Source organism: Dasypus novemcinctus, chromosome 15 (genome assembly GCF_030445035.2).
Source record: "Dasypus novemcinctus isolate mDasNov1 chromosome 15, mDasNov1.1.hap2, whole genome shotgun sequence".
NCBI lineage: Eukaryota > Metazoa > Chordata > Mammalia > Cingulata > Dasypodidae > Dasypus > Dasypus novemcinctus.
In genome coordinates, this window is record NC_080687.1 from 7,276,308 (window position 1) to 7,290,631 (window position 14,324).

Sequence of the window (14,324 nt, forward strand, 5' to 3'; positions counted from 1 at the left end):
GAAGGGCACTTAGGTTGTCTCCATGTTTTAGCAGCTGTTAATAATGCCTCTATGAACACTGGTGTGCAAATAACTGTTCATGTCCTTGCTTTCAGTTCTTCTTAATATATTCCTATTAGAAGGATTGCTGGATCATATGGCAGTTCTGTATTTAGCTTCCTGAGGCACTGCCAAACCATCTTCCACAAACCAACAGTGAAGGCAGTGAAGGAGTGTTCCTATTTCTCCATAGCTTCTCCAGCAGTTGTAGTTTTCTGTTTTTTAATAATGGCTATTCTGTAAGGCATGAAATGATATCCCATTGTAGTTTTGAGCAGTATTTCCCTAATAGCTAGTGAGGTTGAGCATCTTTTCATATGCTTTTTGGCCATTTGTATTTCCTCTTTGGAGAAATGTCTATTTTGCCATTTTAAACTGGGTTGCTTGCCTTTTTATCGTTGAGTTGTATGATCTCTTTTTATAACACAGATATCAAACCCTTATCAGACATGCAGTCTCCAAATATTTCCTCCCATTGATTGAGTAGGCTGCCTTTTCACTTTTTTGACAAAGTCTTTGGAGGAACAAAAGTGTTTAATTATGAAGCTGTCCCATTTATCTATTTTTTCCTTTGTTGCTCATACTTTGGGTGTAAGTTTTAAGAAACTACCGCCTACCACAAGATCTTGAAGGCATCTTCCTACATTTTCTTCTAGGAGGTTTATGGTTGTAGTTTTTATATTTAGGTCCTTGATGCATTTTGAGTTAATTTTTGTATAGGGTATGAGATAGGGGTCCTCTTTCTTTCTTTTAGATATGGATACCCAGTTTTCCCAGCACCATTTGTTGAATGCTATTTCACTCACCTGTGTGAAATGAAATGTCAGCCAGTCGGGTGGGCTTGACACTTTTTCAAAAATTGCTTGACCATAGATATGAGGGTTATTGCCAAACTCCTGATTTGATTCTACTGGTCAATCTGTATATCTTTATGCCAGTACTATGCTGTGTTTTGTTTTCTTTTGTTTTTAACACTGTAGCTAAATGATATGCTCTGAAGTTGGGAAGAAAGAGTCCTCCAACTTTGTTCTTTTTAAATTCAGTTCTCATACCCTATGAGGTAGGTATTATAGGAGCCAAGTTTTTGAAAGGTGAGGCTATATATGGTGCTGCGGGAAGTGACAGAGGGCAGGAGCCTGCAGCCGTTGTGGGGAAGAAGCTGTTCTTTGGTTTAGGGATAGAGTAGAGAGCACCTACGGGCAGTGAAAGAAAAAAGACGGCAGTGGCCAAGGGAAGAAAGAAGCTCCCCTGTGTACACGGGAGCCCTGGGGGATCCAGACAGTGGGGAAAGGCAGACTCTGGGTAGGGCAGGCAAGAAGCGCTCCCAGGGGCCTTACTAAGACTTGAGGAAGGCCTGTGCAGCCTGCACAGCCTACGTGATAGATTCCTCCCACTCAGCCTTTATGGCTAGCTGACCAACACAGATACACTCAGAAATCTAGTAGCTTGGAGGAAGGGTTTTGCCACCTGCATTCCACACACCATTGCCAATCTAAACATACTAGCATAAGTCTATATTGTCTGTAGTATTTATACATTACTGGAAATCCTGGGAAGGGGGCACAGGGGCAGTTTTGAGGGACACTTCTGCCCAACTCCTTACTCTGGAACTGAGCTGGGAGGGATGGGAAGCCTGCATGAACATTCCTTATTTTGACAGTTAGGAAGAAAACCAAGTTTTTCTCCAGTAAAAAAGTACCATGGGGTGACTGTGAAATGTCTGAAATAAAAAGTCTGACAAGATCATATACTGTTTCAAGAGGCAGCTTAAAGCAAAAGCAGTTGGACCGTGGGGACATAAGGTGACCACAGACCTCTTGTGTGGCACTTGAAAACCACATTCGTTGCTATTGAATTACTTCACTTTTGTCGCCTGCCCCCCACAAGGAGATCTGAAGGAGCTCATTTTCTCATAGTTAATAGTACCCAGTGCGCGGGTCGTGAACTCCAGTTATCTTTCCCCTGAGGAGAACTGCCTCTGGGTTCCTTTGAAGCACATGAAAAGGCCTCTTCATAGGCTTCCCAAACAATTCCAGTCATCTTCTTAATTTCTTCCCTAAGACTTGAACTCTCAAGATTTATTTGTTCTTTCCCCTAATAAAAACAGCACACAGTGCTTTCAGCTCTGTAAGAATGTACATGATAATAAACACTGCCCACTGTAAACAGCATCCACATTCCAGCCACGTCTGACAGAATTCCTTCCTGATGCGCCTGGCATCATGGTCCGAAGAAGCAGGCATCACTGGATTAGGCTGTTAAGGTGGTCCCAGAGGAGAGCCTCCACCCGGAATTACAGCAAAATAGCATTAGAGATTTTACCAGAATTTACACAAAACGTAAAATCTTAGTATATCAAAGGCCTTAGTATATTTAATCACCAAGTGGAACTTTATTGAGAAGAGTAAAGTTTCCCACACTTCATTGTGATAACTCTCTTTTCTTTGCTGTCACATTTTCCCTCTGATAACCACAGAGTGCAAATCCCTTATCCCATTTAGTCTTCCCCAAAGTCCTCTGAGGTAGGCAGAAATATTCCAATTTTACCAAGGAAAAAAGATAGGCTGGGGATGGGTGAGTGTGTTTAAATATTTTGTCTAGATCACATAGCAGTAAAATGGCAAAGAAGGGATGCAGTGTTCAGGATTTCCAGATGATTCCAAAGCCAGTTTCCTATTATTCTGCTTCTTCAAAACTCTCACATGGTGGCTGCTCATTTTCCTGTATTCAAAGGACACTCAGTATTTGTGTGCCTGATACTTACAGTGTCTGAGTTGCTTTATTCCTCAGCTTCCCCAACCCCCCAAGTCATTATATTCATTGTTTTTTGGAAATCCTACTCTTTGGTCCTCCTTGGATCTTCTCCTCACTCAGAACTGTACCTACCACAGAGATCTCTAGAAAATCATCCCTGCTTTTTATTATAGTAACATATGTATAAAATATAGATTTTCCCATTTTAACTACTTTCAAGTGTACAATTCAGTGGCAGGAATTACATTTATAATGCTGTGCTACCATCACTACCTCCCATCACTAAAACTTTTTTCATCATCCTAAACAGAAACTCTGTACCCATTAAACAATACCTTCCCATCTCCTCCTTCTCTGGTCCCTGGTAACCGTGAACCTATTTTCTGTCTCTATGAATTTGCTTATTCTAGATATTTCATATAAACGGAATCATACAAAATTTGTCTTTTTTGTGTCTGGCTTATTTCACAAGCATGACATCATCAGAGTTCATTTCTCTTGTAGTACCTGTCAGAACTTCTTTCCTTTTTAAGGCTGAATAATATTCCATTGCATGTACATACCACAATTGGTTTAACCATTTATCTGTTGATATATACTTGGGTTATTTCTACCTTTTGGGTATTGTGAATGATGCTGCTATAAAAATTGGTGTACAGATATCTGTTTGAGTCCCTGCTTTCAATTTTTTTGGGTGTATACCTAGGAGTAGAAGAGCCAGGTCATATGATAATTCAAAGCTTAACTTTTTGAGGAACTGCTAAACTGTGGAAATCCCTTTTGGGTCCAAGTTTATTTTACCCTCTTCCTACTGCTTCCCTTCTTCCAATGATCATGCTCTTTGTTTTCCTTCTGACTGGTAGCTGCTTAAACTCTACTTCCCTCAGCAAAGTCCTAGACTGCAATTTTTAAAGCTCATTTTCTTCTTAAAGTACATCCTAAACATGGTATAGAAGACAGAAGAAGGATCAATAGCCTAGAGGTTGCTGATAGTAGTGACGATAGGTAGAAAAAGCCAGTAGGAGGGCCGAAGGCTTTGCTCAGAGAGAATGATGCTGGAGGAATAAGTGATTTCAGAAGCCTCAGACCTTCGGTAAACTTCAAATTCTAGCATCATCCCTGTGCTGGGGAAGAAATGGAATGTCTGTCCATACTTGGAGTAAAAAGGAATGAGATATAAAAGCTATTATTTGAGAGTAAGATGTAACAAACAGAGAAGTCCAATTTGGTTGTCCAGGGCAAGAAAGAACCATGATGACCCGGAGAACATAAGGACTCCATGGGACACTCAGAGGCCTTGGGAAGGCCACTTGGTGACCTGTAGTTATGTGGGATGGAAGGCTGAGTTATTTTATTTGGGTATTGATGGGAAGGGTGCTCTCAGAAGGCTAGAGAATGTGGGGAACTAGGTTATTCCCATACTTGTCACCCTCCTATAAGCTTTCCTCTAGTCCACCATTGTAGGATTAGCCATCTTAACATGACATTTTAATCATGTTATTTCTTTGCTTAAAAACTTCATGAGTCCACATGCCTCAGCTAACAATTAAGATTAGCTGAAAATCTACCTCTCCAGTCTTCATTCTATTTTCAGTCATCACTAGGTTTCCAAGAACTTTTGTCTTTGTTTTTTTCTAACTAAGGACGCCTTGTTCTACCTCATTCCATTCCCTTCGTTGCATCCCATGTTTCCAATGATTTTGCCATCCAAAGTGCAGTTAGGTAATAATTCACTTTTCATTTCTGAAATAAAGACATGTATAACTGTCAACTAGATCTTCAGATTAACATGAGATAACTAAGTTTATTAAATTACAATATAATCCATTCAAGGCAAATGGACTTTAGTCAGTAGAGGTGGCCTGTGCATGGGGGGGGGGGGGTGATAAATGTGCCGTTTCTGGCAGGCTTTCTTCAGAACTAAAATCAGCCTAAGGTCCCCAGCAGCAGGCATCATGGGTCTGTGGGAGTCTGTGGGCATCTGTGGATCTTGGGAGTCTGTGGGCATCTGTGGATCTGGGCTTGGGAATCAGACTCTGAATGAACTCTTCTGCTAAGCTCATCTCATTTGCTGGTACCACCTCTGAGCTCTGCCAGGCTTCCAAGTTGATCAAGCGGGCCTGGATTAGAAACTGTAATTGGCACACGGTTTCCTTTTCCTACTGCAGTTTCTGCTCAGGGCTCTCCCTTTACTTTCTGAAATTTACCATTTTTTTTCCAGGGCAGTTCAAGTTCCACTGTCTCCCAACAGTTTTCTGTGGATTTCCCCAGTCCACAGTCATCCCTCTACCTGCTGAACTCAAGCATCACTCTTTTTAGGCCATTAATTTGCATGATTCTGGGCCTTTGGTTGTTAGTTACCTCTTTATATGCTTGTGTATTAGCTGCAAAATTGGATTTTTTAACCCCTTGTGAAACATGTGAAAAATTTAAAAAATATATATATATTTCTTCCTCCCTACCCATACATAGTACCTAGCTAATGGCTCACTCAGTAAAGACTGGTCTATTTGTTAGGAATCATGACAAAGGATTAAAATCAAGTTTGCTCAAATAATGCCCACTACTATTCTCACCTACCTAGCCAGCAAGTCAATAAGCTCAAGTTTCGACATCCCATCTGGAAGCAGCCGAGGAATAGCAGCAACACAGGTCCTGAAAAGGTCTATTTTTGGCTTTCTCTCACCCCTAGAATTTAAAAACAAAGTTTAAACATGGGTCAAAAGGTTGTAGAAATTCAAATATATACATACATATACACATCTCAATAAAATAAGTGAACAAAGACTAGAATCCAGGCCTACTGAAGCATAGTCTGTTGTTAGCCCCAAATCATTTTCAAATGTTTATGTTCTTTTTTAGTATGGCCATTTCTAAGAGTACTTTTAAAAATGGAAATGTAAGACAGAGGTATAAATCTGAAAGGAAAAAATGCAGGCATCAAAAGCACTCTATCGTATGCCTTGACATTCAGTTGAATCCCATGGGGTTTGGTCCTTGTGGGCTGCATTTAAAACACCAGATTTATAAGAATGCTTAAATTCATCAACATGTAGGAAATAAATTGCAGTAGTTCCCACAATCAGTACTTTTGAAATGGGATTTTGACATATAGACTGAATGATGCCTTTAATGGGCATGGCATCTGGAAACTTCTCTCCCTGATGATTTATGCCCCCATTTGCCAAATTAAAAAAAAGACAAAGCTCTTCCAAAATAAATCTTTCATAATGACAAGTAAAATCTTGTAATGTGTACAGTTGTGCATTCATTTTTAATTTTTAAAATTACACTGACAGGCCTGATCTCTAAGGAGAATGCATTCCGTTTTAAAATACAATCCTGAGAATATGAATGCTTAACAGTAATCATTGCCTTCTATGTTCTGTTCAAAAATCTGAAGAAAAATGGAAATTTTACAATAATTTCAAGTTTTAGTTGTTTAAATAGGTAACAGTTTGATTCTTAATCAGTAATTTATCAATAACCTTTATGGAACAACTAACCTATCTATTAAACCTTTCAAATAACCTAACTGACAAAATAAAAAACATATTTAAATTTTGATGATTTATTTTTCTAACAGTAAATATAAAGTTGGCACCAAATCAACACACTCTTATGACACAAAGACAACAAGGAAAATGCAAAGTAGCATAGATGTACTTCACTCTTGGAACAAAAACTGAGCAGAACAGAAAAGCAATAAGCAGATCTCGTTCTCTGTCATCTCAGGATCATAATCACACAGCAGCTGTGTTCTGTGGCAAGGTTTTCAGTGTGCTTTTGTAAGTTTGTCACATATGAATTACAACATATGTGAAAAATACAGCACATATGTGGTGACTTCTAAAATTACTCTGCTTTTGTGGAAAATGGCAAGATTACTTTCTGTTCTTTTCCATACTCCTTGCATATGAGATCCATGAGGACTCGGAAGTGGGAGCATAGCTCAATGGTCTTCAATCAGCTCCAGGGAAGGGAAGTCTTCAAATGATGTCCTGAACAGATGGGGGGCGGGCAGGGCCTCGTGATCCCTCCTAATTGTGCATTTGAAGCACAGAGAGTAGACTACGCAGTGCTCTTTACTTGCTCACCAGATGTTTCACACAGCTGTAGTTATTTTCATATCTGCTGGAAAACAGATGACCTTGCCTGGCCTGATGTGTGAAGTGAACTCTGCCAGACTTGCAAGTTGATAAAGCAAGCCTGGATTAGAAACTGTAATGGTTTCTTTTTACTACTGCAGTTGTTGCTTTCTGGGTTTTTATGGGAAGCATATGAAACACTAAAATAACATAATTAAGAGAAATTTATTAACAAATGTCAAAATCGTTATTTTTATTTGCATATTTTGCTAGCATGAACCACAAAAGGGTTGAGGAATGGAAAATGTAGCAACACAGAATATTCAGTGTTCAAATTCATGCCCTAAGTAGGGCCTGGGAAAGTGGTCGACCAATCTCAAATATCGGCTTAAAAGGCTGTTTCTGTTGGCTTGATGTGGGCCTCCACCCTGTTCTTCTAAATGCTTATAAGATTCCCTAATGTTTCTCCTTTTTTTTTCCATTAAAGAAATGTAGCAATTAGTTATTTTCCACTCAGAGATCTGCCTTACAGCCTATCTGAAAAATATTCCTAGCCTTATTTGGGTTTTTAAGATGACTGAACAGGAAAAGTCAAGAAGAATCTTAGAAAAAGTTTCAGGCACTGGTAAATATACAAATAAAATATTTACAGTTATAGTTAAACCTGTACTACTACTAGTAAATATTATTTTGGTCCTGACCCCATTTTATAAAGTCTTTGATTATGGTTCATCTTTAAAGGTCTTTACTTTCTTTAATATTTTTAGAGGAAACATTATGTAGAAGATTTATAGACATTTTATCTATATTCCACATTTAAATTGTAATTTTTTTTAATATATTCAAGGAGTAAAGAGTAAGGAGGTTAAAGGTTTATTGACAATCTGGCAATTTGTGAGGTAAGAACCAGATTTGTAAATATATATTTACTATTAGCCTTGACCAATCTCAATTCTGCTATCATTTTGGAAGAAAAATCTAAAGTATCATGATCTTTGTTTTGTTTAAATCAAATGATTGGCAAGCTGAAGGAAAATATGCAGTGTATAATCCCATTTTTATTAAAAAAGTGTGTGTTTATATAGATGTATATATTTACATAGGAAAACATTTGGAAGGAATTACACTGAGTCAAAGAATAGCTATAGACTTCAAGTATGAAGAGGAGGCTTTCATATTAACTTTATATACCGGTAAACATGTATTTAAAATGCTCCTGTATTCTTGAATTTTAAAAAATTATGAGCACTTTTCCACTATAATAAAAATGGAAACCCACATTATGAAATTCTCTCTATAAGTAACAACTTCCAGATTAATTCTGATATTTGGGAATGTATATTCTGGGTGACAAAGAAAATTTTCCTAATTATTTTTTGATAATTTATGCCACAGCTCCCAAATGTAACACAACCCACCAACAAAGTCTAAACTTTCTTAAAATGTAAAAATTATAACCTAATACTAGTTCCTGCCACAATTAATAAAAAATAACAAATACAAGTTGTACAAGTTTCCTCTGTAGAACTCTAGTTACAAATTTAGAGCTTCCAATTTTGGCTAAGGACATTTGATTTCTACATTCAAAGCTACAAATGCTTTCTTAAAATACATTACTCTGGCACAATTGTGTGGAGAGGATTAAGCAGGCTTAACTCAGAGTTCAGAAACTGTCACTGGAAACAAGAAAACTTGAGGTTCATAAAGATGGAATGCCAGGAAAAAACGTGATGTCACTCTATCACAAAAGTTGTGATAGAGCTTGGGAACAAATCATCACTTCTGCAAAAATGTGGGCCAGTAAACGATTCTTTGGGCCCCATTTTCTACCTTACTGGTCAAATGATATTTGAGAAATATCCAAAGTAGATCAGTCTTAGATTCGAACCCATTTTTAGTTAGTCAAATATTGTCAAAGTATTTCTACCATCTTTAACATTTCTTAGAATACTGACTCTAAGAAGATGCAAACAAAATACAGAAGTGGGAAGAGTAAGTGAGAAGAATCTGTACTGGAGTCTTTTGATTAAACCCTTTTGCAAACCAAGTCTTCATCTTTTTATTAACAGATATCAAAATTATTTTTTATTTGCATATTTTGCAAGCATGAACCACATGTACCAGAGGCTTGATTACTCCCTTTTGCAAACCTAGTCCTTGTTGATACTCACGTGATCATGTCTTCAGGCTCTTTGTTTAACATCTGGACATTGGTTAGCATCATACACCTTCCTACTTCTTTATCAAGGTGTCTCAAAATGTTGTCCACAGCTTTTCGTACTTGAGAATAATATAATGACATGCCTGAAAAACATGAATTATAATTATACCTTCGACTAAATCTATCGAAGCATGATACTCCACTTCTAAAAACATTTTTAGTAACATATATACAACTCAAAATTTCCCATTTTAACCACTTTAAGTGAATTCAGCAGTGTTAATTATATTGAAAACATGGGCACGTCACCAACATCCATCACACTGATTGTTTCATCACCTCAAACAGAAACTCTGTCCTCATTAAGCAATAACTCTCCCTTCTCTCACCCCCTGACCCCTGGTAACCTGTAAACTATTATCTACATGAATTTTCTTATTCCAGTTATGTAACATAAGCAAGATCAGCAATATTTGCCTTTTTGTGTCTGGCTTATTTCTCTCAACCTGATGTCCTCAAGGTTAATCCATGTTGTAGCATAGATTGGACCCTCCTTCCTTTTTATGGCTGGATGTTTTTATTTATGCTTGGTAACATTTTCTACTGAAGATTTTCTGTGAGTTAATGACTTCCTTGAGCAGAGACGCTGAGTCCAACTCAACTTCTTCCTTTGCAGATCTTGGCATTGTGCCCTGCATTTTGTATGTTTTCAATAAATAATCACTTCAACTCAATTAGTCAGAATTCAAATATTCAAAGGAAAAAATTTCCAGAATAAAGTAACAAGGAAGTAGCAAGTTTTACTTTTGAATATTTATGTTCCTAGATAACATAAGAAACTTCACCATTATTGGTGAATATGTGAGTAAAGGATAATTTTCAATTTGTGTTAGGATTTTAATAATGTTATATTATTCTCTGAAATGTGTGGAATTTTTTTAGTGAAATAAACAAAAATGACTTTACACCATAACTTCTCAAATGAGGCAAAAATGTATTTTAACTCTCTTATTTTTACTGCTCTCATAGTATCAATGTCCTACAGTGCAAGAAAATATGAATAGCATGCATATTTTATATATGTATATGTATTTCATAGATACACTACAGAAATGAAAAATAAACAGCTTTTTATTTAAAATTTGTACTTTAAAAATAATTACTGATAGTTATTTCTTGAACAACCAGCAAGATGGCAGCGGAGTAAGAAGGTCCAAGAGTCAGCTCCTGCTACAGGGCAGTTATTAAACACCCAAAGCTATCTGGAGTTAGCTGAAGCACCTGCTTGGCCTCCAGGAGGCCAGAAGAGCATCCGTAACATACTTGAAGGAATGGAAAGAGGAGACTGCCCATGTGCAGAGAAGACTCATAGTAGAGTGCTCCATGCCCCGGAGGCCAGTGCCCATTCTCAACCAGAGGCACAAGCTATTCCATGGCTGAATCGAAAGCTCCACTTCCCAAAAATGGGGGAGGAAGAGAAGGTTGTGCACCAATTTCAGCTACTGATGAATAAATTCAGCGAGCTAAAGTATAATCCTAAGAACAGATGAAGTTTAAAACTGTCCAAGCCAGAAAAAGGCTGGGAATCACCACCTTAACTCCATGGCTGGCATGAGGGGAAGCAGGACGGACTGAAAATCCCAGTGCTGGTGGGGGCTGGCATCTTTCTATCCAGATAAGATTGCAGCTCTAGCCTAGGCCCCACCCTCACCTCTGGCAGGGAGAAAGCTGCAGGGACCTGCCCCAGCCTCTCCAGGAAATTACTGGCCAAGTTAAGGAGGCCAGTGATCATCCTACTTTGACAGCACTAGCCAGGAGCTATTCTGTGGCTGGAATTTGAAGATCCATTTCCCAAAAACAGGGGAGAAGGAGACAATTGGCCACTGAGTTCAGCTACTGATTGGTGGATTTGGTTGGCTAGAGTATAATCCTAAGAACAGCTAAAGTTTGAACTTGTCCAGGTGGGAAAGAAGCTGGTAGCCACCAATTTGACAATGCTACCAGCCTGAGGGGAAGGTGGTCTTACTGAAAATCAAAGATGGTAGGAACCAGTTTCTTTTACCCAGTTAAGCATGCAGCCCCAGCCTAAATGTCAGCTCCAGTTCTGGCAGGGAGGAGGCTGGCAGGCACTGTACCAGCCTATCCAGGTAACTGCAGGTATCTCTGACTGGCACAGACAGAATAATCAGAAGTCTATAAGGACAATGGTGGTCATCTTAGACCTGCACTGCATAGATTGCTGCCCATACCTGTAGCTCCATCCCCGCCCCAGGCAGGGGAGAAAGGGACAAGGAATGTGAAGCTTCATCAGTCTCTCTGGGCAACTGTAGTCTAGGCATGCATGACTTGGATTATTCCACACAGCTGTGAATCTGTCCCTACCCCTGGCAAAGGAGAAAGTTGGGAGAAGCTTCATTGGTCCCTGGGGTAATGAGGGCAGCTTGAGCCTCCACAGCTTGCCAATTACATTCTTGGTTCCTACTGCACAAACAGCAAGGGAGAAAGGATAGGAAGCCCTAAACTAAAGAGAAAAACTGCACACAGAATAAATACTCTAGTAAGCCAGGTGCCAAGACACCAATAAAAAATTACAGTCCACACCAAGAAACTGGAAGATATGGACCAGTTAAACAAGATAAACCTCCAGGTGGCATAAAGGAGTTGAGATAACTAACCATAGATGTTCAAACAAATCTCCTTAATAAATTCATTGAGATGGCTAAAGAGATTAAGCATATAAGGAGACATTGGATGAGCACAAAGAAGAATTTGAAAGCATCCATAGTAAAACAGCAGTTCTTATGGGCATGAAAGTTGCAATAAATGAAATTTAAAAATCACTGGAATCATATGATAGCAGATCTGAAGAGGCAGAAGAAAGGATTGGTGAGCTTGAAGAAATGGCCTCTGAAAGTGAACATACAAAAGAACAGATGAAGAAAAGAATGGAAAAAATTGAACAAGGTTTCAGGGAACTAAACGACAGCAAAAGATGTGCAAACATACATGTCATGGGTGTCCCAGAAGAAGAAAAGGGAAAAGGGACAGAAGGAATACTTGAAGAAATAATGGTAGAAAATTTCCCACCCCTATTGAAGGACATAAATATCCATGTCCAAGAAGCACAACGTACTCCCATCCGAAAAAATCTGAATAGACCAACTCCGAGACACATACTAATCAGAATGTCAAATGCCGAAGACAAAGAGAGAATTCTGAGAACAGCATTGGATACCCAATAAGATTAAGTGCTGATTTCTCACCAGTAACCATGGAAGCAAGAAGACAGTGGTCTGATATGTTTAAGATACTACAAGAGAAAAACTTCCGGCCAAGAATCTTATATCCAGCAAGAATGTCTTTCAAAAATCAGAGTGAATTAGAATATTCACAGATAAACAGAAACTGCAAGAATTTTTAACCAAGAGACCATATTTTCAGGAAATTCTAACGGGTGTGCTAGAGCCTGAAACGAAAAGACAGGAGAGAGGGACCTAGAAGAGAATCTAGAAATGGAGAGTATGTCAATAAAAATAACTGAAAGTATCAAAAGAGTGGTGAAAATAAAATATGATAGATAAAACTCAAACAATCAGGAATAAACTTAACCAATGATGTAAAGCACTTGTATTCAGAACACTGTAACTCAGTGTTAAAAGAAATTTTAAAAAGGCCTAAATAACTGGAAGAGCATTCCATGCTCATGAATTGGAAGACTAAATATCATTAAGATGTCAGTTTTAGGGAAGTGGACTTGGCCCAGTGGTTAGGGCATGGGAGGTCCGCGTTTCAAACCCCATGTGCAGCTGGCCCACGCACAGTGCTGATGCGCACAAGGAGTGCCATGCTATGCAGGGGTGTCCCCATGTAGGGGAGCCCCATGTGCAAGGAGTGTGCCCTGTAAGGAGAGCCGCCCAGTACGAAAGAAAGTGCAGCCTGCCCAGGAATGGTGTCGCACATGCAGAGAGCTGACACAAGATGACGCAAAAAAAAAGAAACACAGATTCCCGTGCCGCTGACAACAACAGAAGCAGACAAAGAAGAACACTCAGCAAATAGACACAGAGAACAGACAACTGGGGCAGGGCGGAGGGGAAGGGGAGAGAAATAAAAATAATAAATAAATCTTTAAAAAAAAAGATGTCAATTCTACTCATATTGATATACAGATTCAATGCAATCCCAATAAAAAGTCCAACAGCATTTAAAAAAAAAATTGAGAACACAATTATTTAATTTATTTGGAAGGGTAAGTGGTCCTGAATAATTAGAAACATCTTAAAAAGGAAAAGCAAACTCTCCTCTCTAGACTTTAAATTATATTACCTAGCTATAGTGGTAAAAACAGCAACGGTACTGGCTTAAAGACAAACACATAGATCAATGGAAGCAAACTGATGGTTCAGAAACAGACCCTCACATGTATGGTCAAGAAATTTTTGACTAGCCTGTCAAACCCACACAGCTCGGGCAGAACAGCCCATTCAACAAATGGTGCTGAAAGAACTGGATATCCATAGCCAAAAGAAGGAAAGAGAACCCCTATCTCACACCTTATCCAAAAATTAACTCAAAATGGATCAAAAACCTGAAAACAAAAGCAAGAACCATAAAGCTTCTAGAAGCAATTATAGGAAAATAGCTTCAAGAACTGGTGGTAGGTGGTGGATTCTTAAAGGAGATTAGAGGATGACTGAGATGGACTACTGATGTTTAATGTATGTAGAAGTTTTAATTAGCTTTACTGTAAAAGTGTGAAAATGTATACAGTGGATGGTAACACATAGTAACAGCTAGTTTATAAATGGGGATGTGGCTGAAAATGGTAGTCTAGGGAGGTAAATGCCAATTAACAGAATGCTAGAGAATATTCTAGGAACATAATAGCACCATAAACCAAGAGATGGATGAGAATTGTGGTTGATGGTACAGATGCAAGAGTGTTCTTTGTGAGCTAGAGCAATGTACATCACTATTGCAGGGTGGTGGGAATGTGGAAAAGCATAGGAAAGATCCAACTGCAGTGACCTATGGATTGTGGTTAGCAGTAATAATATAATATTCTTGCATCTATGCCAAAGATGTACTGTGTTAATAATGGGGCAGTATGGAAAATGTGTGCCAAATGTATGCTATGGACCTGGTAACAATCAAATGATATTATATTATTTGTAACCAATGTTCCACCACAGTGTAGTGTGTTGATAGAGGGGTGGTTCTTTGGGAATTCTGCACATGTGCATGATTGTTTTATAAGTTTACAACTTCTGTCATAAAAAATA

The 14,324-nt window shown here is 38.6% G+C and overlaps 1 protein-coding gene across 6 annotated transcripts in view; it reads right to left on the reverse strand.

Moving 5' to 3' along the window:
• FRY (FRY microtubule binding protein) overlaps positions 1–14,324 on the reverse strand; it is a 443,412-nt gene that overhangs the window by 128,010 nt on the left and 301,078 nt on the right. For all 6 annotated transcript variants that reach the window (XM_071208166.1, XM_058276985.2, XM_012519809.4 and 3 more), the window contains 2 exons: positions 9,053–9,185; positions 5,374–5,481 (listed from right to left, as the gene is read on the reverse strand). In XM_071208166.1, coding sequence (XP_071064267.1) covers positions 5,374–5,481; positions 9,053–9,185 — 241 coding nt within the window. The remainder of the gene's footprint in view (positions 1–5,373; positions 5,482–9,052; positions 9,186–14,324) is intronic.